The sequence below is a fragment of the Panthera tigris genome, chromosome F3 (genome assembly GCF_018350195.1).
Source record: "Panthera tigris isolate Pti1 chromosome F3, P.tigris_Pti1_mat1.1, whole genome shotgun sequence".
NCBI classification, from domain to species: domain Eukaryota; kingdom Metazoa; phylum Chordata; class Mammalia; order Carnivora; family Felidae; genus Panthera; species Panthera tigris.
Window position 1 is genome coordinate 67,616,581 of NC_056678.1, and position 25,638 is coordinate 67,642,218.

At 61.1% G+C, this 25,638-nt stretch overlaps 3 protein-coding genes across 6 annotated transcripts; 1 reads left to right on the forward strand and 2 right to left on the reverse strand.

Moving 5' to 3' along the window:
- The first annotated feature begins 379 nt into the window (after positions 1-379).
- Positions 380-4,878, forward strand: PAQR6 (progestin and adipoQ receptor family member 6). 4 transcript variants are annotated; one of them, XM_042976189.1, is made up of 8 exons: positions 380-505; positions 1,729-1,804; positions 2,230-2,357; positions 2,433-2,638; positions 2,768-2,894; positions 3,269-3,365; positions 3,445-3,595; positions 3,881-4,251. In XM_042976189.1, the coding sequence occupies exons 2-8, from the start codon at positions 1,754-1,756 to the stop codon at positions 4,153-4,155; spliced, it is 1,035 nt and encodes a 344-aa protein (XP_042832123.1). In that variant the 5' UTR covers positions 380-505; positions 1,729-1,753; the 3' UTR covers positions 4,156-4,251. The 4 variants fall into 4 exon arrangements, with proteins under 4 accessions (XP_042832123.1, XP_042832121.1, XP_042832124.1 ...); XM_042976187.1 differs by lacking the exon at positions 380-505 and adding an exon at positions 1,074-1,133; XM_042976188.1 differs by lacking the exon at positions 380-505 and adding an exon at positions 1,106-1,148.
- A 14-nt stretch (positions 4,879-4,892) lies between these two features.
- Positions 4,893-7,103, reverse strand: LOC122235856 (bone gamma-carboxyglutamate protein). The gene is made up of 4 exons (XM_042976192.1): positions 5,679-7,103; positions 5,495-5,533; positions 5,329-5,398; positions 4,893-5,183 (listed from the first exon to the last, which is right to left on the reverse strand). The coding sequence occupies exons 1-4, from the start codon at positions 5,746-5,748 to the stop codon at positions 5,054-5,056; spliced, it is 309 nt and encodes a 102-aa protein (XP_042832126.1). The 5' UTR covers positions 5,749-7,103; the 3' UTR covers positions 4,893-5,053.
- An 83-nt stretch (positions 7,104-7,186) lies between these two features.
- On the reverse strand, positions 7,187-24,156 carry LOC122235855 (polyamine-modulated factor 1-like). Its single transcript, XM_042976191.1, has 5 exons — positions 23,971-24,156; positions 10,574-10,679; positions 9,848-9,948; positions 8,773-8,968; positions 7,187-7,651 (listed from the first exon to the last, which is right to left on the reverse strand). The coding sequence occupies exons 1-5, from the start codon at positions 24,120-24,122 to the stop codon at positions 7,598-7,600; spliced, it is 609 nt and encodes a 202-aa protein (XP_042832125.1). The 5' UTR covers positions 24,123-24,156; the 3' UTR covers positions 7,187-7,597.
- Between the last annotated feature and the right edge of the window lie 1,482 nt (positions 24,157-25,638).

The following is a 25,638-nucleotide window of genomic DNA, read 5'->3' on the forward strand; positions in this document are numbered from 1 at the left end:
AAAGGCTTTTGCTCTGGTCTCTGCCCGGCCCTGGCCGCTGAGAGGTGCTCTCTGAAGTCACAAGTCAGGAGTGGGGTTCCGGTGCCTGGCCTCAGGCAGAGCCACCCGCTCCTGGGAGGACCTGGCACCCGGTGTAGCCTGGTCTGAGAAGATCGCGTCGCCCTGGCGGGGTCCTGGCTGGGGTCCCGGCTGGGGCTCCAGCCGGTTGTGGCCGCTCTGGTCTCAGTGGGCTTGGGTCGAGCTGGAGGGGCTGGCTGTGTGCAGGAGGCCGAGTGAGCTGCCTGCTAATGGGGCGCTCCCCCCCCCCTCCCCGAGCTGCTCCCTGGGGGCTGGACAAGGCTGGGATTGTTCCCTGGCTCCCTTTTGTTTCACTCGCCGCCCAGGCCTGGCCCGCCTGCCACTCTCCCTCGCGGCAGCCTGGCTGGCGGAGCCTGGGACTCTGCCGGAGCGGCCCTGGGCCCGTGGACCCACAGGCTTGGGAGCGCCCCCTCCCCCCGAGCTCTGGGTAAGGACGCTCCCCTGAGGCTGTGACACCCGTTCTGGGGACCGGAGCTAAGGCGACTGCTCCCGCCCCTCCTCTGTCTCCACGCCTCCGGTACAAACTACTCCAGAGACCCTAGGCCCTCCCGCAAAGGGGGAAAGGGACTCAGGGGACGTAGGCCCGGGCGTGGTCTGTGTTCGCTGCCACCCGTCCCCCCGGGGGAGGTGGGGAGGTGGGCGGCGTGCAGGATAGGCCACACCACCCCCATCCCACTCCTGGGGGCGCGGGGGTGCCCTCGGGGGCCTCACCTAAAAGCTCGGCCAGGGCACAGGGATCGGAGACCAGGCACCCGGCTCAGGGGCAGAGGGCCTGGCAGCAGTGGAGGCTGGGGGGGCGGGGACCCGGCAGCGCCGGGGTCCGGCGTGCGGCGCGGCGCAGACACAGCCTGGCCCGGCTGGCGGCAGGAAGACGGGCGGGGCTGGGCCGTATTGTTGCAGGGAAGTTGGGGCCTGGGGAGGGAGGGTCTTACTCTCTCTCCCCCGGGGCGACTCCACCCGCCCGGCTGGCCCAGCCCCTCCACTGGTGCCAAGGAATGTGCCTGGGAGAGGCCGGCGGGGCGGCAGAGCCGCGGCCACCCGGAGGCGGCGCGCAGGTCTGGAGCCGAGGGGTACGGGGCTCAGGAGGGTCGGGGACCCCGGGGTACGAGCGTAGTGTTCGGAAGAGAGCCAGGCATCCCGGTTCCTCGCCCCTCCCGCGGCCATCCGGCCTCTCCAGGAATTCTCCGCCAGCGCCATAAGTTTCCTCTGTTCAGCCAGGCTCTGCGGCCCGAGGGGCTTTCTGGTGGTGGCACGGGGGTGCCGGGGCCCTCCCTGCGCTGACCTCCACGAATCAGGGTTCTCCGGGGACAAAAAAACTGGGGGCTGGGGGCCTAGATCCAGGGTCTGGGGCCACTCACCGAGGCAGCCTTCCAAATGGGGAGGATCCTGCGCTCGCTCTGTCCTGGGCTGAGGCTGAGCAGCCCCTCTGGGGGAACCGAGTGCCCCCGGCTGGGATGGAGAGTCGGGGAAGCGGGGCCGCCCCCCCTCCCCGGCCTGCGGGAAGCAGCTCAGTGGCCAGCTCCCACCCGCACGCGCGTAGGTGCCCACAGCCCACCCCGGGGCCCGGTGACCAGGCCCGGCCTGGATCTGGGTGAGAGGGGCCTGCGGACGCGGAGACCTGATCCCCCTCAACCCGCACTTTGTCTCCAGGTCAGCGTGGAGGTGCCGGGTCACCATGCTCAGTCTCAAGCTGCCCCAACTCCTTCGCATCCACCAGGTCCCTCGGGTGAGGGGCTTGACCCGTCGACTCCCCCTCCCCAGTGCCGACTGGGGCAGAGGCTCTTCTCTTTGAGCCGCTGGGGAAGTCCTTCCTGCTGGCCGGCTCGTCCCTGCCGTCCCCCTGCTGAGGACCTGGCTGGCAACCCCTCCCGGAGCCCAGGACGCTCCTCCCTCCAGAATCCCCTCCTTCCTCAGGGCGCCCAGTCTGTGCCGCCCCCCTCCCGCCCCCTCCTATCTGGTCCCCTCCACCGGCTCTACTGTTTCTCATCTGCTTTCTGGGTATCCGCCCGTGGTAAGATGGGAGACGGTCGGTTTGGCTTTGAGGCCTTTGCGACCTCCAGCCCATTCTCTTGAACGCTGCTTCCGAGAGCTCTCGGCGAGAGAAAGGGTCGGACACAATGACGCCCCTCTGTCCCACCCGCCACCGCACAGGTGTTCTGGGAAGACGGCATCATGTCTGGGTACCGCCGCCCCAGCAGCTCCGCCCGGGACTGTGTCCTCAGCTCCTTCCAGATGACCAACGAGACGGTCAACATCTGGACTCACTTCCTGCCCACCTGGTGAGGGGTGGCCCGAGGGGGTGCGGGGCGGGCGGGCCGGCGGGCCGGGCGGCGGCCTGAGCACCTGCCCCGCAGGTACTTCCTGTGGCGCCTGCTGGCGCTGGCGGGGGGCCCGGGCTTCCGCGCGGAGCCCTACCACCGGCCGCTGCTCGTCTTCCTGCTGCCCGCCTGCCTCTACCCCTTCGCGTCGTGCTGCGCGCACACCTTCAGCTCCATGTCGCCGCGCGCGCGCCACATCTGCTACTTCCTGGACTACGGCGCGCTCAGCCTCTACAGCCTGGGTGAGCCCCGCGGGGCCGGGGTCGCTCCGGGGGCGGGGGCGGGGGCGGGGGCGGCGCTCCCGGGGCGCGGCGGGGGGGGGCCCCCTTCGGGCCTCAGCTGCCGCCCCTCCCCCTCCCCCTCCCCCCCAGGCTGCGCCTTCCCCTACGCCGCCTACTCCATGCCGGCCTCCTGGCTGCACGGCCGCCTGCACCAGCTCTTTGTGCCCGCCGCCGCGCTCAATTCCTTCCTGTGCACCGGCCTCTCCTGCTACTCCCGGTGGGTTCTCGGCCGGTGCGGAAGGGGAAGGCGGAGGGACGGGACAGGGCACCCCGAACACACCGGGGGCGAGCGACGGGGTACCCGCGCCTCGGGGTGGCCGACGTGAGTAACAGAGCCTGTGCTTGCTGAGGATGCCACGGAGGGGGGCGGGGCGCACCCCTCGCCAGCGCCGCCCCCTCGAATTCTCGCTACCCCGCCAGAGGAGGCAGGCGTCCGTCCCCCCTCCCTGCCCCCCCCCCCACAGGTGTGGCCGGTTCCAGAGGGGTCACGTGCCCTAACAGCACGGACACTCCATCCTGTCCCTCTGTGACCGCCACCCCCGCCCCCGCCCGGAGAAAGGATGGCGACCGCCTCTCCCTCCCGCCCCCCAGGTTCCCCGAGCTGGAAAGCCCGCGGCTCAGTAAGATCCTCCGCACGGCCGCCTTCGCCTACCCCTTCCTGTTCGACAACCTGCCTCTCTTCTACCGGGTAAGCGGGCCTGGGGCCCGGACCTCCCCGGAGCCCCTCCCAAAGGCCGTCCCCACCAGCTCCGCTCTCCCTTTGCCAGCTTGGCCTGTGCTGGGACCGGGGCCACAGCTGCGGGCGGGAGGCGCTGAGCTCCAGCCACACCTACCACCTGCTCTGCGCGCTGCTCACCGGCTTCCTTTTCGCCTCGCACCTGCCCGAGCGGCTGGCCCCCGGGCGCTTCGACTACATCGGTGAGAGGGGCAGCCGCCCCGGGAGGGGCGCGGGGACCGAGGGATCGAACTGAGGGGCGAGGGACGGAGGAGTGCTCCTGGAAGGGGCCCTGGTCCCGGCGCTCCCCTCCCCCTCAGGTGGCCCCGGTAGCAAGGACACGAGGGGCCTCGTGCAGACCAGCTCGTTCACTGCTTCCCACTTTGGGGGAGCAGCAGGCCCGGAGGACGAGGTGACGGGTCCCAGGGTGCGTCCGGGCCGCCCTGGGAATGGGCCGTGTGCCCTGACCTGCCCCACCCTCCCCGCAGGCCACAGCCACCAGCTGTTCCACATCTGCGCGGTGCTGGGCACCCACTTCCAGCTGGAGGCGGTGCTGGCTGACATGGGGTCTCGCCGCGCCTGGCTGGCCGCGCAGGAGCCCCCCTTGGGCCTGGTGGGCACGCTGGCTACGCTGGGCCTGGCGGTGGCCGGGAACCTGCTCATCATTGCCGCCTTCACGACCTCCCTATTTCGGGCCCCCAGCACGTGCCCCCTGCTGCAGGGTGGCCCGCCGGAGGGGGGAACGAAGGCCAAACAGCAATGAGCCTGCCCTGGGGAAAGGCAGAGGCCAGGCCCCCCTCCCCTCCCCATGCCGGGGAGGAGCCCGGAAGGGGCACGTCGGAGCCTGGGGCCGAGAGTGACCGAGGGGAGGGGGCGCAGGAGAGGAGGGCAGGGGGCAGGGGGTGCTGGCCGTGAGCAGGAGGGGTCAGTGACGGTGCTCTCAGGGGGCTGGGGCAAGTGCCGAGGGTCTGAGAAGGGCAGTGCAAGCGTCCGGGGCCGGAGTGCCCCGGCTGGAGGCTGGGAGGCTGGGAGGGGGAGGCGCTGGGCCCCGACACCTGGTCCCTTCCTGCCTGCGAGTCTCTGCTGAGCGCAGGGGGGTCACTAACACGACTAACCTAGGCCTGCCTCGCGTGCTTGTTGCGCCGAGGCCCGCTGGCGCCCTCGCCTCCCAAACGGGCTGTTTGCCCACAGGGATGTGGTCTGTCGGTGCTGGTCACAGCCGTGTGCTCAAGGTGTCCAGGACCTTGGGTCTAAATTTGGGCGTCGTGGCTGGTGCAGGGGCTTGTGGGGGGAGGGGTGCTGGGCTCGAGGGGGGAATCCTAATAAGACTTTTAGGAAGCTGCTTTCGACGCTTCCAGATGAGGCGAGTACAGTACAAATAAATAAGTCAACAGCGGACTTTGGGAAGCACTTTCTGGGACCAAAGAGGTCATACCGCCCCTCCACTCCCGTCCCCGCCCGCACCTTCCCTTCCCTCCCCTCTCTCCCCTCCCACGCCACGGAAGCCACGGACGTCCACGGGCGGACAGAGACTCGCAGCCCCACCAATTCCTCTTCTGGAGTTTATTTTGGAGCAGCGGGGATGCCGGGGGCCCCACACGTGCCGGGCAGGGAGGTCAGGGCGCCGGGAGGGGAGGGGTCCTGGGTGGGGCGCGCCTGCTCTAGACCGTGCCGTAGAAGCGCCTGTAAGCGTCCTGGAAGCCGATGTGGTCAGCCAGCTCGTCACAGTAGGGGTTGAGCTCACATATTTCCCTCTTGGGCTCCAGGGGGTCCGGGTAGGGGGCTGGGGCACTGAAGGCCCAAGAGAGTGGCATCAGCCTCCAAGAAACATGCCCACCCCCTCCACCCACGGCCCTGGCAGACCCGGATCCCGGCCTTCGCCCCCCACCCCAGCCCGGATCCACGGCCACGGCCACGGCCACAGCCCAGCACTCACCCCAGCCCAGGGGCCAGGTAGCGCCGGAGCCTCCTCACCACCTCACTGCCCTCCTGCTTGGACACGAAGGCTGTGGAACAGAAAGGCAGAGGTCAGATGGCTCTGGGTCTGGGGGCACGGCGGGCAGCCCCGCAGGCACGGCCCCCCACCAGGCCCTGCCACATACCTGCGCCTCGGCCTGACTCTGCACGGCTGGGCTTTGCATCTGCAAAGGAGAGGGCCCAGTTCACCCCTGCTCACCCCCCGGGCCTCCCCTCCTCCTCTCCCTGCACTGGGACTGAGCCTGCAGGAGGTGGTTAGACCGGGAGGGCGGCGGGAGGGGAGGCGGGGACAGAGGTGGGGGCACTCACCTGCCGGGCCAGCTGGGCAGAGGCAGAGCACGGCCAGGGCCAACAGGGCGAGGATCGTCAGGGGCCTCATGGCGTGGCTGTCAGTGGCCGCCCGGGCTGCTGCTGGACTTCGGCTGGTCTGCCTCTCCCGCCAGCACCATTTTATACCCTGGGCTGCGCCCTGGAGGCGAGGGTGGGTCAGGGGGAATCTGCCAGGGCTATTTGGGGGTCATCCGCCCCGGCTCTGTAGGCCAAACCCCAAAGGATGTTGTGGTTGGAGCTGAGCTGCCTGGCCAGGCCCCTGGAAGTGATGGAGGAGGGTGTGGGCCTCCAGCCTCTGGACAGGCCGGGCCCCTCCCCACGGGGGTCACCTCAAGTCCCCCAGCCTCAGTTTGAGCACCAGCTGGGTGGAGTAGGAGGGGCAGGAGGGGAGAAAGGGGGGCTCGAGGTCTAAAATAGACTCAAGTAGAGCTGGACTGTCGCTCTAAGACTGTGATTTCCACTGACGGCCTGTGGGCAGGAGCCAAACCCCAGGGAGGGAGGGGCCCAAGGCAGCGATGCCCTCGTTCACCCGGAGGCACCCTGCCCCGGCCAGACACCAGGGGGAGGCCTGGTGTGGGAGCTGCTCGGCTCTGCTCAGGCCTCGTGTGTCGGGACCGGAACCCAAAGCCAAGAGAGGTGGGCCGGGAGTGAGAGCAGGACAGCTCTTCTGTCTGGGGCGGTGGGGACCCTCTCCCCTGCGCCTCTGGCACATGGGGAGGCAGAGCCAGTGAGGAGCAGGGAGAGGGCCCCTCTGCCTGGCCGTACAGCCTCCCCAGTGTTAGCAACTGTGGGGACCTGTCTCCCAAGAGGCAGACATCCAGCCCGCAAAGGCCCATCCCAGCACACCTGGGAGCCAAGTCCCGCTCGGCCCAGCCTGGAGAGGAGGGAGGGTGTTCTCACGCCCGGCCCACCGCAGGTGGGGACCTGACCAGGCACTCCCCGCCCACCCCACTGCCCCGTGTTTGGATGCTGCGGCTCCACTGAGCTTAATTCAGGGCAGCAGGTGGCCAGCAAGGGCCACCCTGATGTCAGAGTGTTCCCAGTGCTCCCAGACAGACTGCACCTGGCCTCTCTGGGGTGAGGCCCTCTCCGGGGCCCTGCCTTGTACCCGTCCCCTCACCGCCGGCCAGAGGAAGCACCCATCCCGCCCGTGGCCGAGCCCCTCCTGATGCCTGGCTGAGCCCTGGCCGGGGAAGGGGGCAGAGCACCAGCTACTCGGAGGGCCCACCCGCTGGCGCGCATGCTCACCGTGTGCACACCCCGGGGGAGGTGGGGGCGGCACAGAGCCTTTCTCACAATGAACCCAGACAGCAAAGAGGGGTGGAACCCAGGGGTCCAGCCTTCTGTGACAAGGTCTTCGCTGCCCTCCTGCACCTGATGGTCGGGTACGGCCTCCCCCCACCCCCACCCCAGCCAGGGCTCTGAGAGCCAAGAGGGGTCTTGGCCTGGGAGAGGCCCCGCAGAGGAAGCATCCTCACAGATTACAGTGTAGGAAGTGCAGGAAGTTTATTTACGGATGTGGGGAGAACGTGGCACGGGTCCTCAGGCTGGCCAGCAAGGGGGCAATCAGTGGAGAATGGACACAGACTCCCCGAGCGGGGGGCGGGGCGGGGGGAGGGGAGGGGCTCAGGAGCAGGCAGGGAACGACTCCTGGGATTGGAGCTGCCCAACAGTCCTAGTTACAAGAAAACAGGGAAGAATCTGAAGTGTGTGTGTGTGTGTGTGTGTGTGTGTGTGTGTTGGGGGGGACCCCAGGGGAGCCCCCAAAGCAGGACAGACAAGCCTCATCCTCCAGCTAATTCCATCCCCACTCAGGGACTGGGCACCATGCCAGTGGTTCTCGGAGGCCAGGCCCTCGACCTCGACGGCCCTCTGCTCCTGGTCCGGCCGTCGCCTCCTCACTCCGGCTCCCCCAGCACAGCCACCAGCTCCTTCTGTTCTCTGTGCAGGGCCTGGCAGCGGTAGGAGGGAACAGATGAGAAAATCCAAACCCTCTGCCTCCAATGTGCTGAACTCCGGGCCTATGTCCCCCAGGACAACACAGAGGGGGTCTTGGCTCATGTCACAGGCCCAGCAGGGGCCCCCCTATTCAGCAGGTGTTCACGGCAGGCTGGGCGCCATGGCCACTGACGCTGGGCCTCCCCAGAGCAGCGCCCATCTTGAATAAGGGTCCCCAAAGTGTCCCTGTGATCCTTTGACCTCCATCAGTGATTTCTAGTGGAGGAACTTTCTTGACCTGACTGTGCTAGTGGCTGGGCCCAGGCTGAGCTCAGGCAGGGACCAGCTTCACACACACCTCGGGCCCGCAGGGGCACCGGGTGAGGTGGGTTATGAGCAGGGCCCAGAGAGAAGAGTGACTGGCGGCCTCGTGGTGACAGAGGGGGATGGTGGGGCAGCACCTTGCCTGAGGACTCAGCAGGGTGGCCCCAAAGTGCCCCTACACAGTGCCAGGCTGTGGGCCCTGGTCACGAGCACGCTGGGGCCTGCTTCCCCAGGGACCCCGGAGCCAAAGAGGGGGTGATGACAAGAGGGAAAAGGCCAGCTTCTGGCCCTCGTCCTGCTGCGGGCCCTCCAGGGCTCAGGGTCTTGGCAGCCAGGGACCTGGGGACCCACTGCCCTCCGCCGCAGGAAGGCCCGCCCCAGGAGGGGAGCCATCGGGTGGGAGAGAGGACACAAGGTGGACACCCGGACAGCAGAAGGAGCCCAACAGTGTGGCCACCGCTCAAGCCCTGCTGGCAACCCTTGACCAGAGCCACCTCTCGAGCCGGTAAGAAAACCCATGTTGTCTCTACGGCCGTGCCCGCTCCCTGGATCCTCAGCCAGGTCACCCACTCACCCGCTTAGCCCCAGGGGACGTGGGCCACTCTCAAAGAGTCCCTTCACCCTCAGAGAACACAGTTGTTGCACAGAGCATGTTTTATGTGTGCCGAAGGCTCTAGACGTCATCCTGATGTACATGTTTTAAAGCTACTGGGGAGCAGTTGTGTGGGGAACCCCATGTCACCCCGACTAACACGAGGTCGTGGCCCCCTGGGCCGGGAGCCTGTGCCCGAGGGTAGGGCCGGGCACTCACCTGCCAGGCCTGCTGCCGGGCCTGGCCCCGCCGCTGGAGCTCCTGCACCTGCTGGCGCCCGGCCACCACGGCCTCCGCCAGCCGCCTGTTCTCCGCCTCCTGTTTGCGCACGTGCCGCTGCAAGGCGTCCCGCTGCTGCCGGAAGTAGGGCACCAGGGCACTGCGCAGGTCCGCCTCCGGGTTCCCGCTCGGGCGCCTGCGAGGCCACAGGGGGCACGGGGATGGGGCGAGTGGTGACCCTTTCCCCGGCACGCCACGCCCCCCCCCCCCCCCCCGACACCCGGCCCCACGGCCGCCTCTGTCCCCAGAACCACGTGCGCCCACTCCCCAGACACGGGGCTGGAGGGTGGCGTGGGCTGGGGCAGGATGACAGGAAAGGCCCCAGCAAGGGTTGGGTAACAGAGGAAGTTGAGGAAGACAGGCCTGGAGGCAAGAGTGAGGGGCGAGGCCTCTGGAGACCCCAAGTGAGGGGGGGGGGGGTCTGATGAGCAGCCAGGTGAAAGACACTGTAAGTTCCTCAAAAATGTCTTTTTCAGTTCTATAACGTCATTCTCTTAAGTATTCCGGTCACAAAGCATAAAAAAATTGGAAAGCACAAGAAAGGTGTTTTGTCGCTCTGGCCTAACGTGCTGTTCAGGCGGGGAGGGCGGGGGGAGGCAGGAGCTAAGGGCGCCTCCACCTTGCGCGGGACACCCCGGGAATGCGGCCCCAGGGGCAGGTCTCTTGGGTCCAGTTCACTGCTGATCTCGGGGCGTGTGGTGGGTACTCCCTAAACATTTAAATGGACGAGCGAATAAAACCCGGATGCCCGGGGCCAGCCGGCCGGAAGATCGCCAATCTGCCCTTCCTCCTCCCGCCGGCTATGTGCCCCGCGGGCCAGAGGGGTCCTGAAACGAGTCCCCCCAGGAAGGCTTTCGTCAGCCCGCCCGCGCCTGCATCGGGGCTCCCCTTCCCGGAGGGCACCACACGGGTGGCTGCGCCCCGAGTCTCAGGCGTGTGAGCTCTTGGCGGAAGCCCCGTCGGGATGCTGGGGGGCGGCCTCTTCCCGCGTGAGCCTCGCGGACCACCTTCTCACCAGGCCGGCTCCTCCTGGTCCTTGCGGTCTTCCACGATCTTGTCCAAGGCATTCAAGACGGCTTCCAGGTTCCCCTCTGCTTTGATTTCGGAGATTTCCTCCTGAAGAGAGAGCAGCAAAGGGCTGTAAGGACACCACACAAGCCCACAGTGAAAGTACAGGACTCAGTAACATTCTGGCGAATTCCTGTTCTGTGCCTTTGTACCCACACGCCCTCTTCCCTCCAGGGGACTTTAGTAACGAAGAACAGAAAGCGTAAGATGGAAAACATCTGAAAAGAGCCTGCCCATCACCTTGGGTGCCGCAGCCCCAGGCCCAGAGCACCCCGTGCCGGTGGCACAGATGCGTCTGGGTGCTTCCGGGCCCCCCTGGCGCGTGCCGGCAGGGAGACAGAGCCCTCAGAGGGATCACGGTCACTGAAAGACCTGAATGCAGCGGCCTCTCTTGGGCTCCCTGTCGTATGCGGTTCCGTTGAATTCAACGGTTTGTTAAGTGCCCTGTCCGTGCCAGGCCCTGCACCAGGTGCTGGAGGTACGAAGACGAGACCACCCAGCAGACAGTCATGATGCAGGAGGACAAGAGCGGGGGTGTCGAGGTGCCCGTCCTTGGGAAGGAAGGGACGGCGGCCACCGTGGCCTGACCACCGGGGACCGGCAGGGGCTGAGCGTACGGCCCTTGCCTGCAGGACCCGAACCAGCACTGCCTGCCGGGCTCCCTGCCACTCACCCGGACAGACGTCTGCAACTGGGTGATAAACCTGTCGTAGATTCGTTGCGTCATCTCAGGCTGCAGCTGGTAGAGGCGCTTGTAACAGTCGGTGAATCTCTGGTAGCTGGTGGGAAGGAGAGCCAGCCCTCAGCAGCTGCCGGGGCGCCCCCGGGCGCCCCCCCCCCCCACCTCCCACGGCAGGGCTCCGGGCCAGGTCAGCCTCACCGCGCTGGTTAAAGGCGGTGGGTGCAAAGCGTCTCGCCTGCACCTCCGGTCACTGCAGACGGCTCAGCCCCACCTGACCACTCACTGCCTCTCCGCAGAGCCGCAGGGGAGCCCAGGGGTTACCCTCAAGGGTGGGTCACGATGGTCCAGCCACTCAAACCACCGGGGTAGAGGGCTTGCTAAGGCTCAGCGCCAGCCGCCTCCCCGGTTTCCAACCAGCTCCCAGGTGACACTGCTGCTGGTGTGGGTAGGGGTCCCGGAAGAAACTCTGGTCGCTCCAGGCCCCTTGCTGGGCTGGATTAGGACAGGTGGCCTCTGGGAGAGTTTTCCTGCCTCCTCAAAGGAGCCACAGAGGAAGGAACTGATGCCCTTTCTGGAGGATGTGACCGTATCCAGGTGATGCGTCCGGCTCCCGGCCACCGCAGGGGTCTCTGGCCTGAGGGCAGAGTTTATACCCTAAGGAGGCAGAACGGAAGGAGGGAAAGAACTGGGGTCTCTGAGGACATCGTCAAGCTGCCGAAGACGCCAAGCTAGAGTCCGCGCCTCTCGGGGCTGCTCGCTAGTGACGTGATGGATGCCTCTTGTTGTTCAAGCCATTTCTAATCAGGTCTCCGGCAGCGGCGGCCGAGAGCATCTCGCTGCTACAGCCCTTATAGCTGGAAAGACCGGGGTACCCGGGACACTTCTGATGGCTGGCCGTCTTGCACAAAGACATGCCAGTAAGTTAAAGAAGTCTCTTGCCTTTTCTCTCCCCACTCCTTGCTTGCTCGTCTCTCTCTACCTTCCCCCTCAGGCCCTTCCCCTTCTGCCTATGTCCATGCTGGCCACCCACGGGCTACTGGCCACTGGGCGGGAGGGAGGCCACACGGCCCTCCTGGAGCTTCTGGCAGGGAGATGGCAGCAATCACAGACACTCATGAGAACGTGGTGATGACCACTGTGGAGGGCACTTAGAAGGAAAAGGGCCACGGGCTTCAGAGTGTCACGGGGATCGCCATTAAGCTGGGGGCGGATGGGGTGGGGGTTCAGTGACAGCCTGTCTGATGAAGCAGTGTTCAAATGACCTGCTGGAAGTGTCCAAGCCAGCGAGCGCTCAACCACACAAAAGCCCACGTCTGTGCTCAGCTGTGGGTCCGGATGTTCCTCAGCTGTGTGGCCAGGCTGGGATCGGGTCCCTGGAAGCCCGTGCGCAGCCCGCCCCCGCCACCCCCCCTGCCACCGGGACTCACTGCTGGCCCTCGGCCGCCCCACCCCCCTGTTCCTGCCCCTGAACAGGGGCTGTGAAACAGGTGACAAGGGAGAGCACACAGAGGCTTGCGAGGGACAGCCGTTACATCTTCAGGAGACACAGCCAGCACGGAACACTAAATTATATAATCTGGCAGTAAGTTATGTTAAAAACAAGGTACTAACTATTCAAAACACACGGCTTCCTAATCCTTCCAGCACATTTTCCTTGCGCGAGGCTGTTGGCGGCGTCCCCGTGGAAGCACTCTGTGACGGTGCCCAACCACCCATCTTTCCGCAGCTCTAGTGAGTATTTACGCCTCGGAAGCTGGCAAACACAGTCAGCCGGGGCTTTGTTTTCGGAGGGCCGGCTGCAAGCCTCTGCCGCCCGGCCCCTCTGCAGGAGGGACAGTCTCTCCCTGCTGGAGGGTACACATCGGACACTGGTGCACCTGGGGGCAAGGAACGGACGACCGGCACCCTTTGCCCTCGGCGGAGCCCTGGGGATCCTGTGGTGCTGCCGGTCCCCCTCGCCACGCAGTCTGTGGCTCACGAGGGATGTGGAGGGACGCAGGACGCCTGGCCAAGCCGGGCTGGAACTGAACCGGGTAATTGTGGCTTGAAACGGGCGCGGCCTGGACACCGGAGATCCTGCTCCTCCTGCCAGCAGCCCGCTGGACGGCAGAGGGTCTGAGCTGAGCCAGAGCCCCTCTCCTGGGGGAGCCTCCAGTGCCGCCGGGGAGGCTTTCCCGAGGCCCCGCTGGGCTCAGAGCTCAGCGAGAGCAAAGCACATTCGCACACATCCCTGGACACGGAGCGCAGGCGGCCACACTGGAGGCCAGCGTCAGGGGACAGGAGGACAGGGATCCTTGCTTTGTATTTTTCCAGCTTGACTGTAGAAGTTGAAGGCTGCGGCACGACGGGGCCTGGCTCACGTGTGCAGTGAAACAATGGCCGCCAGAAGTGCACTAAACATCCATCGTCGTCTGGTAGAGACACAAAGTTTTCCCCTCGTGCTGAGGACGCTCCGACCCCCTCCCCACAGAGCAGCGTGAACCGTGGGCACCACGTGGTACACCTCGGGGTACTCCCTCGTCCTCCAGCCGGACCCTCGGGCCTGTGTCCCCCTTCATCCAACCCCTCCCCGCTCTTGAGAGCAGGTGCGGGCCTGGGAATGGTGTGAATGCTCTTGTGAATTTCTGGGGAAAATACTCTCAGGGAGAAGCAGGAAAAGTGATGCATTTCCATGCGGCCCCCTACCGCAAAGTCAAGTTTTGTCTTGTCAGGTAAACTAATATCCCTGTGGGCGGGGACGCCATCTGCAACATCACTGGGATCTCCAGGCTGTCCAGAGCTGTGACCACCCTGCAGACCAGGGGCTGGGGCTGAGGGGAGGCCTGCCCCACCACTCCCAGCCATCTCTCCACCCTGGACCCCAGGCTACTGGGCCCGGGCTACTTGGGCGGAGGAGTACTCCCTCGTGAGCTTCCCCGGTGGCCTCTCTGCCAAGCCCCCCTTTGCCCTCTGCTGGAGTGGTCTCCTGGCCTTGGCCTTCCAAGGGGACACAAGGGGCCACCCAGCTATGGGCTGGGCACTGCACACTGGTTCTGAGGACTCCCGGCCTGTCCTTTTGTCTGGGTCCAAATCCTACCTCTACCACTCATCTGATGAGTGATCTCTGACAAGTTCTTCACCTTTATAAGCCTCAGTTGCTGCCTCTCTCAAATGGGAATAATAACTATATGTACCGCGCCTAGCACATTGAAAAGCTCCATGTTAGCCACAGTTATTATTTTTTTAATTAAAAAAAAATGTTTATTTATTTTTGAGAGAAAGAGAGAGGGTGCGCACGAGCAGGGGAGGGGCAGAGAGAGAGGGAGACACAGAATCCAAAACAGGCTCCAGGTTCTGAGCTGTCAGCACAGAGCCCGACGCGGGGCTCGAACTCACGAACCACGAGATCATGACCTGAGCCGAAGTCGGATGCTCAATCGACTGAGCCACCCGGGCACCCCTAGCCACAGTTGTTACTATTAATTTCAAAAGAACGGCCCCCACTTCCCCCTCAGAAGTGTCCAACAGTAAGTTGGCTTCCCGAGTCAAGACGTCTCCTCCCCCACAGAAGGCAGGCGCTTGGCAAATGCATCCTGGTGGCAACCCTGTGGCAGAACAACACACTGGCCCCACTACAGAGAAAAGGCTAAACTGTGCCCTCCCAAAGGGTTACTTTTGTTATCAATGGAAGTTTCTTCTTCAAAACAAACATGACTATATTAACTGGTTTTAATCTATTTTTTCTCTTATACTTAAAAAAAATTTTTTAACCTTTTTTTTCCATTTATTTATTTTTGATAGAGACAGAGCACAAGTGGGGGAGGGGCAGAGAGAGAAGGAGACGCAGAATCCGAAGCAGGATCCAGGCTCTGAGCTGTCGGCACAGAGCCCAATGCAGGGCTCAAACCCACAAACCGTGAGATCATGACCTGAGCCGAAGTCAGACACTTAGCCGACTGAGCCACTCAGGTGCCCCTAAGTTAATTTTTAAGTAATCTCTATGCCCAACGTGGGTCTTGACCTTACAACCCGAGACCAACAGTTGTTCGTTCCACTGACTGAGCCGGCTGGGCACCCCTCTCTCTTAAATTCTTACTGTGCAACATCTGAGGCACCTTCACTGGTTTTGAAATGCTTCACGGAAAAAACACTGCACTTACTGCACTAAAAACTCACTGCAGATTGAGTTATCACATAAGTTTAACTTTTAAAAACAATTGACTGCAAAATATTTAAGCCCAGCGTCCAGCCCTCCGTGGTGTGTTAACCTGCCCGCCAGCGCCTGTTCGCGGAGTGGCCAGCAGAGGGCGCTCTGTCCCAGCCCCCCCCCCCCGGCCCTCGGGAGCGCGCGATACGGAGGGAGTGCCCACCCCCTCGCCCAGGTGCTTCTCTGCGTGCTTCTGCACCGCCCTGTCCTTGGTCCCCGGGCTGCCACCCGAGAAAAGCTTCCTGGTGACAGCACCGGTCCATGATTGGTGATAACTGTGGCAGAAAATTATCCTGTAAAAATTAATCTTAAGGCTGCCGCTGGCTCAGTCGGGGGAGCATGCTTCATCTCGACCCTTCATCTCCGGGTGAGTTCGAGGCCCACCTTGGGTGTAAAGATGACTGTAAAAAATCTTAAAAAAAAAAAAAAATCCTAATTTTAATTAGGTCTTTAGGTTTTTAGGCCCCTTGGGCTAACCTAACTTTTTATTACTTGGATTCTTTGGCAACTGCTAGAAGCTTAATAGTGAGAATCTGAAATTGGGATACTTTTTCTGAAAAAGACTTTTTTTTCCAATATGATTTTTACTTGTTTATTTTAGACAGAGCATGCACAGAGGGAGAGAGGGCGAGGGGTGGGAAGGGGGGGGCAAGACAGAGAGAGAGAGAGAGAGAGAGAGAGAGAGAGAGAGAGAGAGAATCTTAAGCAGAATCCACACTCAGTGGGGAGCCCAACCTGGGGTTCCATCCCATGACCCTGAGATCATGACCTGAGCTGAAATCAAGAGCCAGATGCTCAACCCACCAAGTCACCCAGGTGTCCCTGAAAAAGACTTCTGATTTGATAAATATTTGCATGCAGATAAAAATGTCCATCAAGGTAACTCTACAGTAGTCCCCCTTATCCACAGGGGGACATGTTCCCAGGCCCCCAGTGGATTCCTGAGGCTGCAGAGGGTACTGAACCCTACATACACTATGTTCTCCTCCTATGCATACATACATACCTGTGATAAAGTTTAACTTATAAATTAGGCACCATAAGAGATGCACACCAGCACAAAAATAATTGTTCTATATAACATCCCTATAACAGCATACTGTAATAAAAGTTACATGAACGTAGTCTTTCTCTCTCTCTGAATACCTTATTATTATTATTATTATTATTATTATTATTATTATTATTTTGGTGGGGCAGAGAGGGATTTATTGGGGTCTCCTGGATGGAGCTGGGATGGCTGGGGTCTGGAACTACTCATCGGATGCCACCCAAGGACTGCATGGACCGTGATAAAGCCAGGAGCAGCATCTGGGGCACGGGGGAGGGTGTTCCCATTGGTGAGGGCGACCTGAGCGGTAAGGCGTGGGTGGAGAGATTATGACCTACTACTGTGGCCAGGACTTTGGTCACCAGATGGAGGTGGGGGGAGTCCTAGGACACACCGGGCTCACACATCACTTGTCAAGGATCTCAGCCACCCAGAGCCTCAGGGAGCAGGTGCATGCCTCCCTGAGGAGAGAGGACGCTGTCAATGGTGGTGTCGGGGTCACTAGGAGGTCTCTCTCTCAATATGTGACTGTACTATATTCACTTTCCTCCGGTTGATGAGGTCCAGTGATGAAATGCCCACGTGACAGGTGAAGGAGGTGAAGGATGGAGGCATGTGACAAGCTGCTCTCTACTCCTGACAGTGAGCAGATGTCAGAGGGAGGAGCCTCTGCTTCGGGACCGTGGCTGACAGTGAGGAACTGACACTGCGGAACGCAACTCTGGATAAGGGGACTGCTGTATTCGTTCGTTCATTCGACAAACACCAAGCACTGAGCACGTGCCAGGCCCAGCCATGGTACAGACCCAAACGTGCCCCAGCGTGGTCCCCGCCCTCAGAGGGGACACTGTTTAAAAGACAGATCAATCCCAAGAAAACGAGGCTGGGGTAGCCGGCGGGTGGGGGGAAGGGGTGGCTTGCAGGGAGCTCAGGGAAGATTCCCTGGAGGAAGCAGCATCTGAAGCCTAAGAGGGAGGCAGGAGTCGAAGACCCAGGCAGCACTGCTGAAGAGGATGTGCGACAAAGTAGCACCGGGCGACATTTGCTGGGCGTGGGCCGAGCACTCACACGCAGCCACTCTAACCGCCTCGATAACGCTCTGGGGCAGGTTCTGCTCTCACCATCCCCAGTTTTCAGATGAGGGAGCTGGCCCAAGCTTGCACGGCTGGGACCTGCTGGGGCCACCCGGCTCGGGATCAGGTGCCTCGGGCCCACGGCCGGTGGGGAAGGCAGGGAAGGGCAGACACAGGAGCCAGAAAAGGGTTTAAGCGGGATGCAGTCTGCGCTGTAGGCAGCTCCCGCAGGCTGCTGCGGGGCACGGCGGGGTGATGACAAGACACAGGGGGGACAGAGGGCTGTGGGAAGAGCATGGGCTGAAGCCGCAGTCAGAGTCACACGTGCTTCAGGGACAAGTCACTGCCAGCAGTACGGCACGTGCACAAAGAGGGGGAGATAGTCGGGAGGCATTTATTTTGTGGGAACGCTTGATCTGTTAAATCACACTCTTTCCCTCCAGGAGCCGGTTCCTAAGAACAACACTGGGGCCGGCTCCCGCCCAGGGGCAGGCGGTCAGCTCTGCAGAAGTCAGGATCCACAGACCCGACAGGCATAGCACACCACCGGGCCAGCCCGGGGACAGCCAGCACTCAACCACTTTGGGCCCCCGACGGACACCGCCCGTGGCATGGCACCTGCAGCAGACCCCGCTTTCTGCCAAATGGGGCCAACCGGTCTTCCCCCGGGTCCCCCACTGCCTCTAGCCGGTGGCCCCTCTCAGTGCACAGAAGGGGAACGGCCTCATCTGCCTGCTTTAGCTAAACAGGAGAAGGGTGGTTTCTCAGCAGGTCCAGGAACCTGTGAGGACAGAAGAGAACCCTTCCTTTTTGACAACCAGGCACAGGTCACAAATGGTAAGCTCCAACAGAGCCGTGTTTGTGTTCTGATGCCCAAGACAGGACAGGTGGGGTCTTTGCCATGGCCGGCCCAAGGAAAGGAAGACAGTGGCAGGGGGTCCGTCTGATCCGATGGCCCAGCGAGGCCCATAACCTTCCAGGCATTCTGGGGTGCATCATGTAACTTGCCTCTTTGTCAAGCTAATACGTACATGAAAAATACGCTGAGTTGTAGGGAAAATCAATCTAGGGCTTAAAATATCCTTTTGGATACCCGACATGTGAATAAACTAGCTTGCACTATGTAGAGACTCCTGTCCCGGGAGAAGTACTTGGTCTTTGAGAACGAGGACTTTTAACTTAACGGCTTGGGAGAGGGTCAAGTATTTGCATACGTGACCTTTGTCTAGCCCTTTCTGTGTGGAAAGCAGCTGCAAGTTTCTATTTAAGCACACAGAGGGATGGAGGTCCTGGCTAGGAGAAGCGGCGGGGGAGAGCGGGTCGAGGCAGAGGAGCTCCTGTGCACGTGTGCCCGCAAGAGTGCACGTGCTGCCCGACTGCGCTGGAGACACAGGGAGGGGCCGAGGGGTGCACGGCCTTGCGTGCTGAGCTAAGGAGCTTATGTTTGATTCTGGAAGCAGCCCTGAGCCAAATAACCTTTTTTTTTTGTTTGTTGAATGTTTGTTTATTTTTTTTGAGAGAGAGCGTGAGCTGGGGAGGGGAGGAAAAAGAGGGAGACACAGAATCCGAAGCAGGCTCCAGGCTCTGAGCTGTCAGCACAGAGCCCGATGCGGGACTTGAACTCACTGACTGCGAGATCATGACCTGAGCTGAAGTCCTACACTTAACTGACTGAGCCACTCAGGAGCCCCACCAATTAACCCTTTGAAGCAGAAGGACCTCCAGTCTGAGCAGTAAGGGAGGGACAGGACTGAGGCTGGAGGGCCAGGGTGGAGGCTGCCACATCAGTCTAGGCAGGTGGCCCTGAACCTAAGCACTGGTACACAGGTGGAAAGGAGGAGACTGGGGAGGGCGGTGTGAGCCCATGGGGCCGTGGCTGACGGGGACAAGGGACGGGTGAGGACCCTCAAACCTCTGGCCCAGACAATGGGCACACGGTAGTATCTTCAACCCAGTTAGGGAGCAGCCATCCTGTCTCCACCATGCTGAGCTTGATGGCTGTGTGGACACCAAGGGGCCATCTCCAGTGTAGACTGTAGAGACAGAGGTCTGGAGCTTGGCAGAGAGATGCAGCTTGGGAATCCTCGTGCATTCCAAAAGCACCTACTGAGCGTCTCCTATGGGCCAGGCACCGTGAGAAGCAGTGAGTGGAGAGTGGCCAGTGGAATAGACCAGAACCTGTGCTCAGGACCTTACATTTAATGTGGGGAAGACAGACCCTGGAGCTGTGTCCTGGGGTAAGTGCTGTGAAGAAATAACATCAGGTGTTGTGACCAAGAATAACCGGGGAGAAAGAAGGCTTTAGAGAAGGTCTGGGAAGAAATGGAGGAAACCATCCCCGGGGAGCCTACGTCAAATGCAAATGCCCTGACCTCACGGGAAAGGAGGAGGTCTGATTACGGGTGAGGGGGTGACAAGAGGCAGGCAAGGACCAGAGCGTGCGGGGTCTTGGGAGCGAACGTAAGGAGCAGTGGACACCGAAGCATCTGGACATCAGACGGGACGCAGAGGTGACAGGAGGAAAGTCCAATGCTCACATCTAAGGTCAAGGAGAGGAAGAGGAGCCCAGGAGGGCAGAGGGGACAAATGTCAAGGACAGGGGAGTGGTTAACGGGGTCAACTACTACAAGGAGAGCAAGGAGGATCAGGATGAGAAAATATCCACAGGACTTATCGACAAAGAATTACACATGACCTTGAAAGGAACAGTTTCCAGGGAGTGGCGGCAAAGTGCTTCCGAGGGAGACAAACCTGGAGGTGGGACTAGAGCCTGGAAGGTGGATCTGCAGCTGCAGCCTTGGGTGTAAAGGGAGGGACGCTGCTGGTGGGGGCCGGGGGGACGCGCGACCAGGTCTCTGTCAGCCAGATCCACAGTCAGAGCAACTCCTTCTGCTGACCTCAACTGTCTCTACAAACCGGGTGCCAGGGGTCATTCTCACTGCGAGGGGCTGGGGCGGGAGGGGGGGCGCAGGGGAAGGGCCTGAGGGACGTCATGGAGATTTACAACAGCTGCCCTGAGAAGGCACCAGAACTGGCCGGGGCCCAGCCTGGGCTCCTTGGAGGCTGGCAGTGAGGAGCTTGTTTGGGATTCTCTCTCTCTCTGTCTGCCCCTCCCCAACCTCTCACACTCTCTCGATCAAAATAAAGAAAAACTCAAGAAAAGTTTTTTTAATTAAAAAAAATGGAGTGGCTTCAAAACGAAAAGTTCAGATTAGCTAATATTGTAATTGTTATTTTTAAATGACTATAAAATGTAACATGTCAACTACTCAACTGCAATTTTTTTAATGCTTATTTTTAAAAAAATTTTTAATGTTTATTTTTATTTTTGAGAGAGAGAGAGACCGAAAGAGAGAGCGTGAGTGGGGCAGAGAGAGAGGGAGACACAGAATTCCAAGCAGGCTCCAGGCTCCGAGCTGTCAGCCCAGAGCCCCCCTGGGCGCTTCACCTCCTGAACCACCAGATCATGACCTGAGCCAAAGTTGGCCTCTTAACCAACTCAACCACCCAGGCGCCCCTAAATGTTTACTTATTTATTTTGAGAGACAGTGGGGAAGGGGTAGAGAGAGAGGAGAGAGAATCCCAAGCAGGGTCCACACTGTCAGTGCAGAGCCTGATGCGGGGCTCGCTCCGAAAAACCAGGAGATCATGACCCGAGCTGAGATCAAGAGTTGAACACTCAACCGACTGAGCCACCCAGGTGCCCCTATTTATTTAAGATCTTATTCTTATAAGCAAATTCTAAACCTAACATTGGGCTTGAACCTACAACCCCGAGATCAAGAGTCACACACTCGACTGGCTGAGCCAGCCAGGCGCCCCTAGTCAACTGCAATCTTAATACAATTAGATAAAAAGTATATTCAATGTGGGATATGGATGCTTCCTCCCATAACCTGATTTTAAAATTTACCATTATAATGTGATAATTTTCCCATGATTCAGTATTATTCAAAATGGAATTTTAAAGCAGCAGAGTACTTTATTCGTCATTCTACTTGAGCGACCACCATTCTTCAAATGTTGGATGTTTTAGGTGGTTTTCAATTAGTTTCCACTGAACACTGTCCTATCCTTTGCAGATAAGCTTTTTTTGAACTCATTATTTTGAAATAGTTAGAGATTTGTAAGAAGTTGCAAAGAAATGGACCTTCCACAATGTGACATCTTGCACAACTATAGCACAGTATCAAACCACAACCCCACACTGGCTCATCCAGACCTCAACAGTTAGGGTACCTTTGTGTGTGTGGACATCTCTGTAACTTTATCACACGTGTAACCTTGTAGACCTACTTACCACCTCAGTCAAGATACTGGACGCTTCTTAAAGACTTGACGTGAGTTGGAGTCTCAAAAAAATCACCCTCGAGGGGCGCCTGGGTGTCACTTAAGCGTCCGGCTCTCGATTCTGGCTCGGGTCGGGATCTCGTGGTTTGTGAGTTTGAGCCCCGCGTCAGGCTCTGCCGGTGTGTGGAGCCTGCTTGAGATTCTCTGCCCCTCTCTCTCTCTGCCCTTCCCGTGACCTCTCTCTCAAAATAAATTAACTTAGGGGCGCCTGGGTGGCTCAGTCGGTTAAGCGTCCGACTTCGCCTCAGGTCACGATCTCGCGGTCCGTGAGTTCGAGCCCCGCGTCGGGCTCTGGGCTGATGGCTCGGAGCCTGGAGCCTGCTTCCGATTCTGTGTCTCCCTCTCTCTCTGCCCCTCCCCCGTTCATGCTCTGTCTCAAAAATAAATAAACTTAAAAAAAATAAATTAATTAATTAACTTAAAAAAAGTAAACAAATGCATAAATAAGGAAAACGCGTCTGAGAAAAATAAAAAAAAAAAAAGCTGGAGGAAGTGAGCAGGCTGTTCACAAGAGAAGCCAAAGGCCTCAGGAGGATACGAGGAGACGTCCGCAGCTGTGAGGGAGCAGGGGTGTGCAAACCACGATGGCGAGATGCCCCTCTGACACCTTCAGAACGGCGGGTATTACGATGGAGGACGCTCGGCGCCGCTGAGGATGTAGGCAACGGGACAGCTTTTCTGGAAGGCAGTCTGACGGAACACGGGCAGGTGTGAACCTCGGAATCCAGGGACCCCTCTCCATTAGCTGCCCGCCAGAGCTGCTAGCTAGCGCCGGCACAAGGGCATCGGCACAAGGGCATCGGCCGTGGCCTGACCCGTGGAGGAGGGACCTGGAGGCAAGCAGGTGTCCGCGACGGGCCTGGGTAAGTGCGTGATGCACATCGCGGAACGAAAGGCGGCAAGAGAAGACCCGAACCATACGCCCTCCCAGAACAGGGCTAGGGGAAGAAAAGAAAGAAAAAAAGAAAGAAAAGAAAAGAAAAGGAAGGAAGGAAAGAAGGAAGGAAGGAAGGAAGGAAGGAAGGAAGGAAGGAAGGAAGGAAGGAAGGAAGGAAGGAAGGAAGGAAAAGATAGAAAGAAAGATAGATAGATAGATAGATATATAGATAGATGGATGTTGGGTGAAAAAAGACAGATGTAGCTCAACACCACGCACGGGAACTTCGAACGTAAAACAACGGACTTTACAAGGATACAAACAGACTCAAAAGTCGCTTCCGTGCACTCACGCGAACCCAGGCCCCCCACCCCCATCCCACTGCTCTCTTCCTTTAGCCTGATTTATTTTTCTTTCTGGCACTAGAATGCCTGCCTACTCCATGAGAGCAGGACCTTTCTGTCTCGATCGCCTATCTCCAGCTCCGAGAACAGAGCCTGGGACACTGTCGATGCTCAGTATGCATCTGTACAGGAATAAATGGAGGAAGCGGGGCCTATGGAGAGGGGAGGGGAAGACAAGAATGAGCTGGGGGCTGGGGGGTATCTAAGCAAACAAACAAGGCAGGAACCCTGCCTGGACATTTCGTGGTGGCGTGTCATGACGGGCCCATAAAAATAATTACAAATTAGGGGCGCCTGGGTGGCTCAGTCGGTGAAACATGTGACTTTGACTCAGGTCATGATCTTGCTGCTGGTGGCTTCAAGCCCCGTGACCGGCTCTGGGCTGACAGCGCAGAGCCTGGAGCCTCTGCCTCGGATTGTGTCTCCCTCTCTCTCTGCCCCTCCCCCACTCATGCTCTCTCTCAAAAATAAACATTAAATTTTTTTTAACCACAAATCACTTTATCAAATTCATTACTCCATAAACTACATCCGGCATGAACAGGCCCCCACTTGCCCTCCTAGAAGCCCTCTGCCAGCTCCTAGAAGGCCCTGGCCACCTCAGGGCCTTTGCACAAGCTGTCTCCTTTGCCAAGGAGCTTTCCCCCTAGCTCTTCAAGAGCTGGTTCCTTCTCATTCTTCCAGTTTCTGCTCAGCGTCACCTGGTCAGAGCGGGCTCCCTTTCCCCACGCCGCCCTCTGTCACATCACCTGTTCAGCACCTCCTCAAGCCCAGTGATTATTTTGTTTCCCGCAAGGGGTGCAGGCCCCGAGCCAGGCCCTCGTCTGCTCTGCCGCCTCCCCAGCTCCTGCCACCGTGCCCGGCACACGGCGGGCACCCGAGCGTTCGCTGAGTGAACCGGTGAACTGAGGGGCGATCTCAAGGGCAGGGCCAAGGCGCGGCGCCAGGGGACGAGGCGAGGACGGGGGTCTTGCAGGGATCCGAGCGCGGGCAACCGCCGCCCCCCCCTCCCCCCCCCCCCGAACACCCGCCAGCCTCAGCCCTGTCCGCCCAGGACACCGAGCGAGGTGGGCGGGGGGGCACCACCCGGGGAGGAAGGCAGCGCCCCTCCCGCAGTGACAGCTCCGCACTCCCGCGCCCCCCTTATTTCCGCATCCGGCCGCCCACTGGACCGCGCGAGAAGGGCGCCCCCACCGGGCCGGTTTGAGCGCGCCCGGGACCCCCCCCCCCCCCCCCCCCCCGCCACCCGCACCTCCGGCCCGGACCACCGCGCGGTCCCGCCCCAAGGCGGCTGCGCGATCACGCGACTGCCAACGGGGGACGCCAGGCCACGTGAACAGGCCGCCGCCGCCGCCGCGCCCTCGGGGTCTCGCGGGGTCGAGACGCGGCCGGCCCGCACGAGCCCTCCCCGGTCGGCCGGTCGGCCGTCGGGCTCCCTCCGCCTTACCTCCCGGCGGCGACCAGCTTCTGGAGGAAGGTATCCACCAGAGTGTCGAGGAGCTTCACCCTGGGCACGGTGGTGCCGGGGGGCACGGATTCCCGGGGCGGCCCCTCTCCCTCACAGCCGCCGCCTGCGTCGCTGCTGCGCGCTTCGGCCATGTTGAAGTCGCCGCGCGAAACCAAACTGGCTCGGCCGGCCCGCCCCCCGGGGCCGGCTATTGGCCGGCCCCGGCCCCGGGCGCTCCCGATTGGAAGCGGCGGGCGTCCGTCACCGAGCCGCGCTGGGGCGCGCACCCGCGGGAGCCCGAGGGCGGTGCGGAGCTGGGAAGGGGCGCGCCTCGCACCCGGATCCTGGCTGGGCGGGCGGGCCGCAGAGTCGCAAGGCGAGGCTGAGGGGCTCGACAAAAACTTTTAATTACGGTTCAGAGACCTTGTACAGTGCAACAGGGAGTGTCCGATCTTAATGTCTGTATCTTGGGCCCACTGCGCGCGCGTTCCCGCTCCTTCCACCTCGGGCTGCCGACCAGCCCGCCGGGGACCAGCGGGTGCGGCCGGCCGGCCACGGCCCCTGGGCTCTTCGATGGGAAGGTCACGGCCGAGGTCCCTTCCACCAGATGCGCGTCCTTTCACAACGCGCGCGCGCGCATATGTCGGTGTGTAGGAGACCGTGCGTGTGAATGTCAGTGGGTGTGTGTTGTGTGTTTGCGTGAGTGAAGGTCAGTTGTGCGTGTGTGTGCGGGAGACCGGCGGGCAGATCCGAGGGCGGGAAGGGGGCAGGGGGGCAGGGCCGCCCGCAGACGGGCCACTGGGGAGAAGGTGGGGCGCTGAGCTGAGCCACAAGGGCCTCACTAGGATGGGCTCGAAGAGACGAGGGGTCCCCGGCCTCCATTACGTTGGTGGTTCTTGGGGGATAAATGGATGACTGCGGGGCAGGGAGGTTGAGGGTCATCTGAGGACCCTTGGGGTGACCGTCTGTGGATAGAAACTGGGAGACTCCCGACAAAGGGAAAGAAGGACAAACAAAAGTGGAGAGAGGTGAAAGGGGAAATAACCCTGGGGGGTAAGAGACGGATGGGCGCTGGTGGCGGTGCACGTAGGAACGGGGCCTCCGGGCTCTGACCTGGGCGACAACGTAGGGCAGCCGTGAGAAGCAGCGAGGCTTCAGGGAGCTAGCACCTTTCAGAAGGGCACCAGGGCCTTTCCCAGGGGCGGGACCCAAAAGACGTGTGCAGGGTCATCCCGCCAGCCGTCTCAAGTACAAGGGCAGGGTCTGCCCTGCCTTCTCCTCGCTTGGGGGCTGCACCTGTCTGCCCACCACACAGGTGCGGGGGAGGAGGGCTCGCTGTCCGCCCCTGAAGAGCCTCAACAGAGTCTCGGCAGTATCGGGCTGGTAAACGCAGTGGTCCTGGTATCGGGGGGACTTCCTGACCTGCTTACTCTCCCCCAGGCACCCCTCGGGAGAGCCACGACTGGGATGACTCTTCACGTGGAGGAGGAGAAAACCACAACCAGTCCCACGTCTCAGAGATTCCCACTGGGACACCTCTGTTTCTGTGAGTCCCGGTGATGGGTGCGGACACGCACGTCATCGTCATGACCGCCCCAGGGCGGAGAACCTCCCCCGCCCTCTCCTGGGCCTCACCCGGTCGGCCTGGGGACATGCGCCGGGGCACAG